This window comes from Canis lupus, chromosome 6 (genome assembly GCF_048164855.1).
Source record: "Canis lupus baileyi chromosome 6, mCanLup2.hap1, whole genome shotgun sequence".
Taxonomy (NCBI): domain Eukaryota; kingdom Metazoa; phylum Chordata; class Mammalia; order Carnivora; family Canidae; genus Canis; species Canis lupus.
This window is the reverse complement of record NC_132843.1, coordinates 43,879,089-43,895,185: the sequence shown is the minus strand read 5'-3', so window position 1 is coordinate 43,895,185 and position 16,097 is coordinate 43,879,089. Positions and strand designations below refer to the sequence as shown.

Sequence of the window (16,097 nt, the reverse complement as noted above, 5' to 3'; positions counted from 1 at the left end):
CCCTGTGTCTGCTGCCACCCAACCCTCCCGTCCACCGTGACAACCACAATCTCTCCCCTGCCTTCTGAAGCCATCATTTTCTTGCTTTTCTTTTTTGCTTTACCTCTACATGTGCATCTCTAAAAAATATAGTTAATTTGGTCTGTTCTAGGAATGAAGTTAAAAAAAAAAAAGATACAATGAAGAATGGTCAACAAAATATCAACAGTTTCATGCCTCCACACACTTTAGCCAATTTTCTAAATTCAAATTATTCATGTATTATTTATACATAATTGGAAAAAAACCCAAAATGCACTGGAACACCAGATTTAATCACAGAAAACATGAAATGCTGTTTTATTCACATGGCTGAACTATAAGTAATTTTTTTCTCATTTCAAATTTTTAAGATATTATTGCTTTAACTAAACTTGCCAATATGTAATTAGAAAAAAAAAATCTGTATCAGTAAGTTCCCTAAAACGAGAAAGTTAAATGGAGCACTTCAAGTGCTCAAGTCCCTGAAGACCATGAACAGTAAGTCCTCTGCCATCACCCAGCTGGAGCACCGGGCAGGGAAAGGCAGTCCAGTCCCTGACAGAAGGACAGTAGGGCCACCAGTGCCAGAGTTACCTAAGGTCTTTTAATGAACCCAAGTCAGAGCTGCATAAAGCTATCTTGAGTCTCGTGCTTTTTCTACTTGTCTTCTTGAGGGCAGGGAAATGGACACCTACTAGCCTGAATGTGTATGGCTGGAAATCAGCAGCCTCATAGTTGGATTGTGCTGTTTTATCAACAACAACCCTCAACGTATTCTTGGGCCATTAGACAGAAAGAACAAATATATCTCTTCTGCACAACATACTAGCAATTCTTCTGTAACTCTCACCTGGTAGATGGGTTAAAAAGACCATACAACTCATGATGAAATAAAGAAACCTCCAACTGCTGTAGCCTTTCTGAAAAAAGATCTTGCTATCTATGGATAACGATGGAACACAGCCATTTACTTTCTGCCTCTGTATCATCACCAGATCCCAATGAATGATTGTTAAAAGAGCAGAGGAAGGTATCAATCGAGGGCAAAGAAAAGAGGAAGACACCATGGGGCAAGACAGGTCACCCAAATCTGTGAACAGTAGTAATAAGGAAAGGTGATGGACCCAGCGATGTGATGGAAACTGTGTCCTCAGGTCCTCACAGAGGGGAGTGGTGTGAGAACAGAGTTGGGGTAGCTCTCCAAGCAGTCAGCCTAAGTTATTGGAGAGACCACACACAGAGAAATTGGGGGCAAGGGTGGTCAGACATAGGGCTGGAAGCAGGCAACAGGTAGACAGTCTACAAAATAGCCACTCACATACCCTCATTTTACAGAAACTTGGAACCTTCTCACAGGCTTTCAGAAGATACTGGATTCAAATAAAGCAGTGATTCTCAAAACACTGCATCAGAATCACATCAAGAGGGCGCCTGGGTGGCTCAGCAATTGAGCGTCTGCCTTTGACCCAGGGCATGGTCCTGCAGTCCTGGGATCGAGTCCCATTTGGGCTCGCCTTGGGGACCCTGCTTCTCCCTCTGCCTATTATCTCTGCCTCTCTCTGTCTCTCATGGGTAAATAAATAAAATCTTAAAGGAGGAGAAACAGGCTCCTTATCGGGAGCCCAATGTGGGACTCAATCCTGGCACCTGAGGGTCTCACCCGGAACCAAAGGCAGACGCTCAATCATTGAGCCACCCAGGCATTTCTTTTTAAAAAGATATTTATTTATTTGAGAGAGACCAAGACAGTGCCAGCGAGCAGGGGGAGGGACAGAGGGAGAGAAGTAGATTCCCCACTGAGCAAGGAGCCCAGGCAGGGCTTGATCCCAGGACCCTGAGATCATGACCTGAGCCAAAATCAAGAGTTGGACGCTTAACTAACTGCGCCATGGTGCCCCCACATCAAAGGCTTCTTAAAACACTGAGTGCTGGGCTCTACTCCTGAATTTCTGACTCAATACTCCAATGATAAAAACCAAGAACAAGCTCCCAGTGATCACATACTTTTGTTCTATACCATGAGATTTACTAGTAAATCCAAGACGATTTTCACTCATGTGGTCTTGTTCCCTTGCACCTGTGCAGTTCTCACAGGAGCTGGAAAATGGCTCCCGGCCTCTTATAACAACTTCTATTCATGACGTGCCTGAGGCTGCCATGATGGGCCTCCTGTCCTATGGCCTTCTGTACAGCTAAGTGAATCTGGTGCCAAGTTATGGCCTACCGAGTCCTGGGATTACGTATTTTAAGCCAAACATAAGACCACAGCTACTGATCACACAGAGTGAGCATTACACTACTTAATCTACTTTTGCAGAAATTATCTAGCAGATTTTAATTATGATAGAAAGCTAATAATGTGACTCAGAAGGAACAAGAGCATTCGACATCATCTCACCTGACTTAAACTGGATGGGTGAGTATCATTAAGTCTTGGTGACAGAAGGCCAGCCATAAGACACCGATTATAGCCATCAGGTATGAATTCACTCAGAGATGCTCCTGACTTCTTCAAAAACCTCAATGTCTGTGAAAATTGATGAATAAATACCAATCAACACACAATCTGAAATAATCAAATTTAAGAAGTTAATAAACTCATCACTCTACTTTATACTTAATATTTTGATACTGATTGGAAATTGTAAAAGACTCTCACTTCTTGCAAGGAAAAAGGTTTATGGGTTGAGCTAAACCAATACATGCTAGTTATGAATAAATCACTGATAAGGGTACTTTGGGTGGCTTTGTTTTTATGATGGGTAAGCCTATCACTTCTAAAGCTGACACTCAGTGACAACAGATCTTAATGAACGAACACCCCCCGCACCCCACACACAGCCCTGCAGTTTATTCCTCCTGATCTAATGTAAAAGAGTTAATATGAAGTATAGATATGGCATTCATGCACATCTAGCAGATTATCAACCTCGAAATCTGCCACTTTGTGTTTTCCTGGAAAAGTCTTTTTCGATCTATAGTCGAAATTACCCACTCCATGGCAGGCACTGTGCTAGGCACCTTCTTTGAGTTACTCCACTTATTCATAAACTTCCTGAGATGAAAGAGGAGAATTAAGAGTAAGAATAAAAAGGGATATATATTGTTAAGGCACTGACCTACTTTGCTCTTTTCCTTAAGGTTCAAGTAGCTAACATCCACACAACCCCAATACTTCTTCTGGGAGGTTGCCATCAGTAACTGATGCTACTAGTTGCTCATATCACAAACCTAGCAGAAGCTACCATTTAAGCTGAAACAACAGTTTATATAATTAACACTAAATAAAGTTTAAATCTGTAATCTGACTTTAGTTCAGTAAGATACACTCTATCTACATAGTTGTTACCTACCTCCTTTTGAAAGCCATTACAAGTTACATGAACAATTCCTGAGTTTAACAAACAAGTCGCATCTAAAACAAAGATGTAAAAAAAAAAAAATCTGTTTACATATTATATTTTAGATGGCATTAATAAAACAACATTTATCCTAACAAGAGACTGCTAGGCAAGATATCAAAATTATTACATACAATAAATTTTAAAATAATTTTTCCAGATATTTCTATCCTGATAAGATACCAAACTTCAACATAAATAATAGTTATCTTTTCTAGCAAATCAATAGTGGTAATTTTTTCATAAAACATCCAAGTATTAAAATTCTCATGTACATATCAAATTAATTTCCTAAGCATACCCATGTATTAACTAACGGTAATGAGATATGACCAGGTAACTATATACATACATACATACGTACATATATATACACACACATACACGCATACACACACCCACGTATACTACACACTATGTATTGCCCATTTATGTACGCACACACACACACTATACATATATATATATATTACACACAGACATCCTTGTGTGTATTATTTTTCTCAAAAGGTAATGTTAAGGAAATACATACCAAAATTGTAAATATTTGCGTTAAAAAACTGCTCAGGAGGTGGATATGAAGGAGGGATTCCTCGACTTAAGCTTCTCTCATTTACTAGTACATCCAAGATGTAATGTGGGTAAGTCTTATTCACAACAGACTCCAGTGACCACAATGCAAAATAAGAGCAATTATGCAGATACTCTCCTGATCTAAAAGAAAATTTTACAAAATTATCAAATCACTGAGCTGCCACACATACAAATACAAAAAAAGAGAGGGAGAAATCATACCTTAATGAATCTGGCATTTGTGCATGATACCAACGATTTATGTCAAAAAGCCCTAAATACATAGAGGGCTTTCCTTGTCCATATATATTCACCTGCCAGGTAAAGACTGAAACACTAGTGTCAGGAGACAGAGCTAAAAGAAAGAATATAATTTTTATACATTGAGTAATCACAAAGTAAAATGATCTCAAATAAAATTTTAGCAACATTTTCTCATAAATTATGAAGTTTTAATCATACTTGATATGTCAAAGCACATTTCTATCACTCATTCTGTAAGTTGTATCTTTAGATCTTGTAAAGATATATCTTATATCTTTACTGTTTCTCCATTTCAAGAAGATTTCATTAAAAAGTACTAACCAGCAAAGTTATTCCTGGTTTGTTTTCGTTTAACATTTTGGCAACTTTGAGGTACTAGAGGGAAAAGCAGACAATTATCCTTCTCCTAACAAGGGCACACAGCCAGTACCAGAGATTGTCAATACCGAAAATGGAAGCTGTGAGGCACCCAGCTTTCTAGTGGAGAAGGGCTGCTCCAACTCTATGGGAAGGGGAGTGAGGGGATAGAGACAAGCACCTGGACAGTGGTTGTGGGGAACAGAAAGACAAGAACAAGTAGGAGGCATCAACAAGTAAGAGGCATCAACAAGAGAGAAAAAAGCAAACATCTGAGACACAACTAATGGAAAACATAAAAGCAGAGAGGAGTAGGGAATAAGAGGTAGAGTCTGAAGAGTGGTATTCTGGGCACTTTTAGCTGGATGTGAAGACTGGACCACAAACACAGACGTAGGAGAGGCACAGAGGATGTACCCAGGATGGAGGAGCTACCCATGAGAGTGAATCCCAATTTAAACACACACAAACAGGACTCTACTCTAGGGAACATGCCCAGAGCTGAATGAACCTACCCCAGGACCATATTTCTTTCTCACAGCCACCCTTTGCAAAAAGTACAACTGTATTATTCCACTCATAGGTGGGTAAAGGGAGGCTCAGAAATGTTAAATAATTTGTCAAGGGTTACAACTAGTGACAGAGCTGACATCTGAAGCTACATTAGATTCCAAAATCTATGGCATTTTTACTGTGCAAGGGTTGTTTAGCAGGAAAAAGGGAGGATACTAAACGAAAGAGAAAAACTAAAGACAACCAAGTCATGTTTGCCATTTGTGTCAAAAAATACACAAGGAACCATTATTTTGACTATTCATACTAGTCAAAACTAGAGACCATTCTTGTATGTTTAGAGAGCTGGATTAAAATACAATGGTCCTCCCCCCCCAAAAAATACAATGGTCCCTCATTTAAGGGTCCTTTGATCTACTCTACTTGGGTTCTGCACAGCAAACTGGAAAGTAAGAAATACCAAGTATCTCATACAGACCCCTAAAGCAATTCTATAATCAGTATTCCAATTTTTTTTAACTGCCAGGAGTATGAAATATTGCTAAAAAGCAATATCTGTCATAAATCTTAAATCAAGATAAATATTAAAATCAAGCATTCCACAAGACATATAAGACTGCTTTTAACCAACCTTCATTCATACCTTCCTCTCTGTCGCCATGATATCGATATTTCTCTATACTCTGGCACCCCAAAAGTTTGGTATTACTAGTCTGTCCCCTCAAAGGAAACATGCCACCTGTGAGGTCCAGTGTGTATCTCTCTTCACAGTACTCTAATCCCTGAAACATAAAATGTACACAAATCTCTATCTTAATAGAATTCTAAGCCAGAAGACATTAAAAAATTAAATGTTCTCTGAATTTAAAAATTTTTCATACAATACAAAGAAAACACAAACTTAAAGAATAAAGAGAACAAATCACAGAAAAAGGCTCTGAAATTTTATATGGCTTAAACACAAACAAAAGGCTAAACTCAGTCTCTTAAAAATAGTAACCAACAAACCTTCTAAGGCAGTTATCAAACACGAAAACCTTCATGTATTTTCAGCTAGAGTGTAAACTGGACTAACCATCACAATTATGTACAAATATACTCAGGCCAGCAAACCTCTTCCTGTGTTCTCAGTGAAATTCTTGCTCTAGAATAGCAGCTCGTAAATTTTTTTTGCTCATCAATCTCTTTAAGAATCTAACAAAAGCTGAGGCACCCGCGTGGCATAGTCAGTTGAGTGCATGAGTCTTGGTTTTGGTTCAGGTCGTGGTTTCATGGTTGTGGAATCGAGACCCTCTTTGGGTTCCACGCTCAGTTTAGAGTCTGCTTAGGATTCTCTCTCTCTCCCTCTACCTACCCCTCCTACCCACCATGCACATGCATGTGCTCTCTCTCAAATAGATACATCTTTAGGGGGAAAAACAATCTAACAAAAGCTATGAAACTTTTCCCAGAAAAATGCATAATCATAAAAATGTTACATATAATTCATGGATTCTTTAAAGCCCATCCACATAACCTCAAACACTAGGTTAAGAAACCCTATTCTATACAAAGTAATGTAGGGGCAACATGGCTATTAGCAGCATGCCACTTTTTCTTGAAGAATTCAGCTAGAAAAACAGTCACCTGAAAGGCTAATGTACTTATCCTTTTTTAGAAGTGGAAAGACCATTTTTTTTAATTTAAGAAATTGTATTTACTTTTATAAAGATTTTTATTTTTATTTTTTTTTAGATTTTTTTTTTTTTAGATTTTTATTTTTAAATGGGGTGCCTGGGTGGCTTAGTCAGTTGAGCATCTGACTCTTGATTTCAGCTCAGGTCATGATCTTGGGATTGTGAGATTGAGCCCTGCATTGGGCTCCATGCTAAATGTGGACCCTGCTAAAGATTCTCTCTCTCCCTCTGCTCCCTACCTCACTTGCACTCTCTCTTTCAAAAACACAACAAAAAAAGATTTTAAGTAATCTCTACACCCAGCGTGGGGCTCCAACTCACAACCCTGAGATCAAGAGTTGCATGCTCCACCGACTGAGCCAGCCAAGTGCCCCACAACTGTTTATAAAGTCACCCCATGGCTTACTGCTTGATATATTAGAGCAACAAAGTGGACCTCTTTTTCCTGAGTATCAATTAGGTCACAAGATGAGTCTTGCTCAATCCCTTCATTTCAGATGAAAATGGTAGGTGGGTGAGTTAAGAGGGCTACCTTGGTAAAACAGCTAGTCTTCTGATCCCTAATCTAACACTTTTCTTCATTACACTGTGAATACAGCATTAACTTGAATAGAAGAATAACTTTTCAATATGTTATTATCTTCAAGACTAAAATAGGCAAACAATGATAAAAATGGTCATAATGAACCCGTATTCCCAGTACATTTACCTCATACAAGACTTGCCCTGATGCCAAACACTTTCTATCACCAAAGGCCAGCTGAAGTAGATGTAAACTCAAAACATCCCCTTCACTGAAAGAAACAGAAACGAGCTGAGAAGAAACACTAAAGATCCTTTTAACACATTGAGTATCTCTTTCTGTCCAGTAGACAATATTGAGCGCACATGACAAATTGAAGGTCAATGTGAAGAACTTACCTTTATTTGGTCGTTTTCACAAAATGCACTCCTCTGAAACAATAACTAATTTTTATCTGTAACAGATTCCAATTAACTTAAGCTGATGTTATTTGCACATTTCAGGTGACCCCTTCTGTGGCAGAGATCATAAGCGTTTACCCAACATTCCTTCTCCCCATCTTTAACAGGTGTGCTCTAGTTAGGCACATGGCTATCTGAAACATTTCCCAGCTTCCTTTAAGATGGATGCAGCAGGCCCACGTTCTGGCCAACAGGATATAAACAGAATTATCCCATGGCAACTACAGAAAACCCTCTTTAGAGGACTGCCTGTCCTTTGCTTCTTCTTCCTGGTCTCTTCCTCCACCTTGCTAGGCTTCTACCTCAAATGAAGAAGTAAGTTGCTGCCCTGAACCACAGAATGAGGGCTCCAGAATATGAATAGAAGGCAAAGATACCAAATCAACTCTTCACTGCTCAAGTACAGTATGCAGTAAGTATTAAGACCACTGATTTCCATATTGTCTGAATTTGAATTCTTATTCTTTTTGGCTGATCCTTCTTAAAACACATATTCTACTTGGCCTCCAGGATGTCACACAATCTTCATGTTCCTTACACTACACTACCCTTAGTCCTCTGCTGGCTGTTCTACCCTCTGAGGCTTCTCCACCATCAATTATCTTCAAGTGCAGAAAGGTTTCTAGCTCCCTTCTCTGTTCTCACTCTGGGCTGGTGGTTCTCTATCTTGTTTGCTTATTATTAGAATCACCAGAGGAGCTTTGAAAAAATACTTATGCTTAAACCCAATCACCAGAAATTGATTTAATTGGTCTGATCTAGCCAGACCAAATTCAAACACTTACTTTATCCTCCCTATATAAATTAGTTCTACTCTTCTGACCTCATCTGTGACCTATATATACATTCTACCCTTTACTACTCTTCTTGCTGTGTGCCTTGAGACATTTTTCTAAGGCCTTTGCATTCTTTTCCCCAGATTACCTCCATGGCTCTCCTACCGACATGCCCCAACTTCTTTCAAATCTCCCCAACTATACTATCTAAAAGAACAGTTCCCTACACCATATTCTAGATCTCCTCTCCCAGTTTTATTTTTCTGTATTTAACATCAATACTCGAAATTATATGAAATATATGCACTAGTATATTTATGAAATGTAGTCACCGAAATATAACATCTAGAAGTACAGAAACTTATTGGTGTTACGCATCACTACATTTTCTACAACAGTCACTAGCACATATAATCACTTAATGATTTTGTGGAATGAATAAACATATGGACATGAAACAAAAACAAATAATCTCTAAAAGACCAAATACTAAAGATAAACTGTATACAACCAACATTAAAGGGAACAACAGAAAAAAAAATAAAAAATAAAAAAAAATAAAGGGAACAGTTTTTTCATTCCCCTTTCCAGATTACAAAATTAACATGGCTTTTATTCTAATTGATGAGCACCATGGCAACAATTTAAAATCGATACTCATGTAATTCCGTGATGGTATGATCACTTTACAAGTGATTCTTTTGGTTTTCCTTTTTTATTCTGTTTATATAATCATTCTGATGGAGAAAAGGAAGGACCATATCACCTGTCTTTCTAATTGAGACTTATACTTCATATTATTTTCATCCACTTATAATACTAATGCCATCTACTTATACATACCAACATGTGTATAAGCATTAGTTATGTGTGTAAGTACTATTTGCATATGTCTATGACTATTATTTATACATGTGTATACATATTATTTGTATATGTGTACATATGTATTTTTATTTTGTATTGTTCACATATATACATAAGCAAATGTAAATAATCTTATATGTAATATCCAGGAGCTTACAGACTGCTCTATGTCTACCCACAGACCACATGTCAGGAACTCTGCTTTAAATCATATTACATGGGACACCTGGGTGGCTCAGTGGTTGAGCATCTGCCTTCAGCTCAGGGCATGATCCCAGGGTCCTAGGATCGAGTCCCACATCAGGCACAGGGAGCCCACTTCTCCCTCTGCCTGTGTCTCTCATGAATAAATAAAATCTTAAAAAAAAAAAAAAATCACATTACATACATACACCAATATATATCACAGCCTTCATCAAATTCTCAAAGAGAAAAAAAAAAAAAAAAAAAAAATTCTCAAAGAGGTCCATGATCTACTAATTTAAGGGCCCAAATCAAAGACTAGAAGTGCACAAAAATACCCCTCTCAAAAATATTTCACATCAATAATACCAACAAATGCAAAGTAAATCATGTAGGAATAAATAATCCAACTTATCAATTAAATTAACCCTGTCCTATTAAAAGGATATACAGAATACTAGGAAGTGGTTTAAAAGTCACTACAGAATTGTTCCCTTGGGTTATTTATTTGGTGTGTTGTGGATAATAAAGATAAGTAAACACAGGGCATCACTGTAAGAGAAACAGAAACAGTATATTCTGCCCATAGTTTAGACTGGGATTCATTTGTGCTTCAAATGCAAATACAGTTGACCCTTGAACTGTTGGGGCTATCTGTATGCAGTTTTTTTTTTTTTTTTTCAATAAATACAACTGGAAATTTTGGGGAGATTTGTGACAATTTGAAAAAACCTGCAGATGAATCGCACAGCATAGATATACTCAAAAAATTAAGCAAAACCGGGACGCCTGGGTGGCTCAGTGATTTAGTGCCTGCCTTTGGCCCAGGGCATGATCCTGGGGTCCCAGGATCAAGTCCCACATCAGGCTCCCTGCGTGGAGCCTGCTCCTCCCTCTGCCTATGTCTCTGCCTCTCTCTTTCTCTCTCTCTCTGTGTCTCTCATGAATAAATAAATAAAATCTTTAAAAAAAAAAAATTAAGCAAAACCTTAGGCATTATTTTAAGAATATAGTATATAACACATTTAACACACAAAATATGTGCTGTTGATATTTATTCATTTGGCTTCTGGTCAACAGTAGGCTATGAGTAGCTAAATTTTGGGGGTGTGGTGGGGGAGGTCAAAAGTTGTATGTGGATTTCTAATGGCACAAGGGGGTCAGAGTCCCTCTCCCACACTGTTCAAGAATGTGCTGTAGACAGCTCTGAAAACTATTTCAAAAAGGACAAAGAGAAGTGCATACAGTTCACAAGAATTTACAAAAGAAAGTCAGAAACAGAATATTCAGATACCTTTATGATTGTAAGAACAGAGTAGGCACCACTTACAGATAATAACTAAAAGAATCAAGAGTGGTATGGTAAAAAAAAAAAAAAAAAAAAAAAAGAATGCAGACTTATTCACCAAGTTCCAAAATAAGAGAAAAACACTCCAGAGTTTAGTGTGAGAAATTCAGAGGTTATAAAATACAAAAACCCACATAAAGAATAAAAAATTAATAGAACTTATACTAAGAAGACAGTTCTAGGAGGAAAAATAAACAGAATACAATTGTTTAGATAAAAGTCCCCTTGCATTCCCCACCATTGAGAGCCCTCACAGGGCACATCCCTCCAACTGTTGCCCACACTACACTCAGATGAACAGAAATGGGTTTCACTCAATGAGGGGTAGCCCAAGAGCAGTCTCCATATTTTCATTTTGATATTTTTCCAGGATTGACAAAGTTCAAAGTGGCAAATCAATTCTTCTTTTCCTGACTTACTACAGAGGAAGGCAAGACCAAACCAAGTGGGGACATCTAACACAAAAATCCAAACTGATCACGATTCAGGTCCCTAGAGCCCAAGGCAGAATGGACTTGGGGAGAGAAAGTACTAGGAACCATGCATTACCACCACCACCACCACCACAGCATTTATATCACAAGATCAACTGTTTCCCTAATCATTCAAGAAAGAACAAAACGAAAGAAAAACAGAACATCAACGTACTATTCTAACTGAACAAACTTAACTAGTTTGATCAGTTGAAAGGAAAGATTTCTCATTAGCTTTAACTGGGACAAAATTAGATCTTATGACAGAGAAAAATTAACCAAGTTAATGAAGGAATATACTAAAAAAGGCAAACAGGAGGACCAGGGAGCAGAGTAAGGGTAAATAAAAATGAGAGAGGCATACTCAACAAAGAGAAAACGAGAAATGAGATTTTTAAAAGTGTAAGAATGTTCTTGTGAAAGAATACAGAAGGCCACAAAAACTGTCTTAAGGCAATAAGGCTGCCCACCCACCTGTACTGGCTTACTATTGGAAATAGCATTCAAACACATCAAACAAGCACAATTTCTTACTGATATCTCAGAATTTACTCAACCACATAGAAACAATCCTTTAACTTTCAAAATCATTTCAACTACCACTTACTAATTCACTGAATTATCCAAAAAGAGACACTATACATAAAGCTTGCCAAAAGAAATTAACTGCTGCCTCATCTTTGACAAGTATTTTTAAAAACCACACGTGTCATGCTTACCTATCTTGTGTTGACTGAACCGCCCATAGGTAACAGCAATTACGAGGATCATTCTCAGGTTCTTGAAAAGTGACTGCATACACGGGGACTCTCCCACCTTCCAGCTGTGTGTAGTACCTGTAACAGGCACAGAAAGTACAACGGTTCCTACTTTTAAATTATAATTGCATGCAGAGCCAATAAAGGGTTCTCATGTGAGGATCTGGGTTAGGGCAACTACCGTTCACAGGATCATCTTATCTTCCAGAACACACAGGGTAGAGGACAGCAAGACAACGGACACAGACAGCACGGAAGGGCCAAAACCATGAACACGCACATGCACGCAGATAGGAACTAGACCTTCCTGTCAGGGGAGCGTGCACCAGTGTGTATTGCTCCAGTGAGAGGTACTCAAGAAGAGATGAACATGGACACAACCCTCAATCTCAGCTGCTTGCATGTAGTCAGTTTCCCCATCACGATACCCCAACAAGTGAGAATCTGAAGATTTCCCATAAACCACTTAAAAAGCATAATTAGCCAAGAATGACAGAGCTGGGGAAAGACTGTAGAAGCCAAGTTCTCCAGGCATTCATGTAGGAGCAATTCAAAGACAAAAGCTGGTGAAAGATTCTCAAGCAAAGACAGTTGAGGTGGGCTTACCCTAGGGAGCTAGTAGGTAATAGCACTGCCAACTTCATGACTTAAATAAAATAAAGTTTAAAAAAGAATGTATTTTTAAGTCATCTCCACATCCCATGTGGGGATCGAACTCATGATCCCAAGATCAAGAGTCACACTCTTCCGACTAAGCCAGCCAGGTGCCCCCCTCAGCAGTTTTAACACCATAAATATTCATTTAAGAGGTGTCAGGGGCACCTGGGGGGTGTACCTGTTTAAGTGTCTGACCCTTGGTTCTGTCTCAGGTTGTGACCTCAGGGTCATGGGATTGATCCCATCAAGCACCACGCTCATCAGCATAGAGTCTGCTTGGCAGCTCTGCCCCCCACCCCTTCTCCCCCTGGCCCTCTCTGTAAAATTAAGTAAAATCATGAAGAGAGAAAAAAAAAAAAAAGTTATCAGTAACACTGGGGAAAGTTTAGACAGCATAAAAATTGTAAAACACGGTGACTTTCAACTTTGATTAAAAAAAAAAAAAAAAAAAAAAAGCGGGATCCTTGGGTGGCGCAGCTGTTTGGCGCCTGCCTTTGGCCCAGGGCGCGATCCTGGAGACCCGGGATCGAATCCCACGTCGGGCTCCCGGTGCATGGAGCCTGCTTCTCCCTCTGCCTATGTCTCTGCCTCTCTCTCTCTCTCTCTGTGTGACTATCATAAATAAATAAAAATTAAAAAAAAAAAAAAAAAGCTTTTCTGGCAGCTGAGAACTAATCCTATTGGCCACTACTTTACACTCATGGTTATAAGGAAAAGTATTCCTGAAAGAATCCATACTGCACAAATATAGTTTAGAGTCATGTTTTACTAGTAACTGAAATGCCTTTTAAATATATACTGAGTCAACCTAAATTCACATGCTAAGTCATTCCTTTCTTGCATAAAGTTATGATTTCATGCAATGAACAATTTCTTCATATTGACTCATTCAATCATTAATCTATCATACCTTTTTCTCTTTTCTCGTGATAATTTCAAAATAGTAATAACTGAGTATGTTATATTTAGAAAGAAACTACCAATAATCAAGTAAGAGAAAAAAGTTGTACTTACTCTCTTTTCATGCTTTTCATATTCCAAAGAGCTAGATAACCATCAGAGAAGCCCACGGCGAGCTGGTTCGTCCTGCTGATATAGCGGAGAGCTGACACAGGGGTACCCGATGGGCTCACCAACTGGAAACACAGGTGGCGTCCCTCACGCATCACCGTCTCCCTGATGTGTGGCACTTCAGCCGGGATGCCAGACACAACTTCAAGGTCTAGAAAAACAAGATTAACAGATGCTAACAACCACAAGAGCAAATGTGTCACCCACTATTCAAGCTGTGGTCAATTAAAATCAGATTAATGCTAACAAAGCATGATGAACTATAAAATAGCCACCAATATCCAGTTAAATAATCTAATTTTCAAAATACATTTAATTATGTAATTTTTGAAACCCTCAAGCACATCACAAATATTATCTGAATCACATTTTTAAAAAAGGATCAAGCAATTTCCTTAATCACAAACAAAGCTGATGGGTTTCCTTATTCAAATTTAGAACTAAGAACCTAAATGTTCCCCTTGGAGAAATGGCCAGTTCCAGGTCTGGGGCAGAAAATACGCAGGATAAGCCTAGTATATCTTGTGCCAGAAACCTAGGAAGCCTAAGGAGCATCTGTCAGACTACATGAAGGAGCTCTCATTAGTTTAAAAATTTTTTTTCTCTTGAACGTCAATAAACAATAAGTAAAGTAAATGAATGAAAGACATTAATTAAATATGCAAAGCCTCCTGAATTCCTGTCCTCTTCACCTACAAAAGACCTTACTAAACCATTTTAAGTAACTGGGTACTACCTCCTTACTCTGAAAATGAGTACTTGAAGAAATAGTAAGCATTTATCCTGCCCTGTCTGTACAGCCTATTATTTCAGGGTAAGCAAATAGCCTTAGTTACTGAGAAAATTCTTCTTTAGAGTAACAGAATTTTAAAATCATCATTTTTGTGTCCCCTAATGAATTAAGAGATTTAGGTAACGATCTCGATAGATGAAACATTTAATTTAAATAGGGTTGGTTCAACCTTGGCTCTACTGACACTTTGGGTCAGATAAATCTTTGCTGAGGGGAATGGCCCTCTGCATCACAAGATAATCAACTGCATCCCTGGCCTCTGTCTACTAGATGCCAGTAGCACCATCACCTTCCAGGAGCAACAACCAAAAGGGTCTCCAAGACATTAAGAAAGATCCCCTGGTTGAGAATCACTGGTACAGACGTTGATGGGAAATGTTAACAAGGAAGGATCATGGTGTCATCATCTGAATCCACTGATCACTAAAGATGAAACAAGACACCATGTGCCTCCTGATGTGATACAATACACCATGTCCACCACTTCCGGAAGTGCCCTTGCCAAATGTCACATCTGAATCTAATCAAAGCTAACTTGCATTTGCAGAAAATACAAAATGTAAACGATACCACATAAAACCACCCTAAAAATTCCAAAATGTGGGGCAGTCTCTCAGATAAACTAATTTCTTAAGCAAGTCAGTAGTACTAAAAAGATCTTCTATAAAATTGCATCAAAACTATTTAATTCCTCTACCAATTTTCTATGAAGAGTAGTTTAAGCATATCTAATATCCACTAAGTTCATTTTTAGTTGTTATTTCTGCTAGTCAAGTCTTTTCATTTAAATTTTACCCAAGGTTAATCAGTCAGATCTTTGTACATAACAAATTTTAAGACAGTTTTTATCACTGGATTTTTCTTTTCCTTAAGTGTCCATGTGGCCTTAACTTTTGCCAAATCAAATTTTCTCAAGGCATATTTTACAGATTTAAAATTTTGTTCAGAAATCTAATTTGGTTCTTAAATTTCTGGTTAAATTCAATTTTTACTACTTGCAGTTTTAAGCAGTTCTACGCACTAACAATTTTTATTAGTTATGCTCATTATAAATTGGGATAAAATAATGATCATCTGTTTCTTAGCTGATCCATTGAGAAACATATTCTACCCTAATATTACAGGACTGCTTCAAATATCAAGAAGGTCCTCAAGATCAAATGGTCCTTTCCTGAAACTTCATAATGCATACTTTTAAAAAAGATTTTATGTATTTATTCAGGAGAGACACACAGAAAGAGGCAGAGACACAGGCAGAGGAAGAAGCAGCAGGCTCCTCATTGAGCAGGGAGCCTGATGTAGGACTTGATCTCAGGACCTTGGGATGTTATTTTGTGAAATAAAACCTTTGATTACTGTGTTATTTCCTATTACATTACTTT

General features: G+C 38.1%; 1 protein-coding gene across 7 annotated transcripts in view; it reads right to left on the bottom strand.

Moving 5' to 3' along the window:
• The window catches only part of AHCTF1 (AT-hook containing transcription factor 1), a 77,612-nt gene that overhangs the window by 41,934 nt on the left and 19,581 nt on the right, over positions 1-16,097 (bottom strand). For 6 of the 7 annotated variants that reach the window (XM_072830241.1, XM_072830245.1, XM_072830247.1 and 3 more), the window contains 8 exons: positions 13,866-14,073; positions 12,156-12,272; positions 7,515-7,599; positions 5,761-5,911; positions 4,218-4,350; positions 3,955-4,136; positions 3,375-3,436; positions 2,420-2,548 (listed from right to left, as the gene is read on the bottom strand). In XM_072830241.1, the coding sequence (XP_072686342.1) occupies positions 2,420-2,548; positions 3,375-3,436; positions 3,955-4,136; positions 4,218-4,350; positions 5,761-5,911; positions 7,515-7,599; positions 12,156-12,272; positions 13,866-14,073 (1,067 nt within the window). The remainder of the gene's footprint in view (positions 1-2,419; positions 2,549-3,374; positions 3,437-3,954; positions 4,137-4,217; positions 4,351-5,760; positions 5,912-7,514; positions 7,600-12,155; positions 12,273-13,865; positions 14,074-16,097) is intronic. The other variant, XM_072830242.1, reaches the window with a different exon arrangement.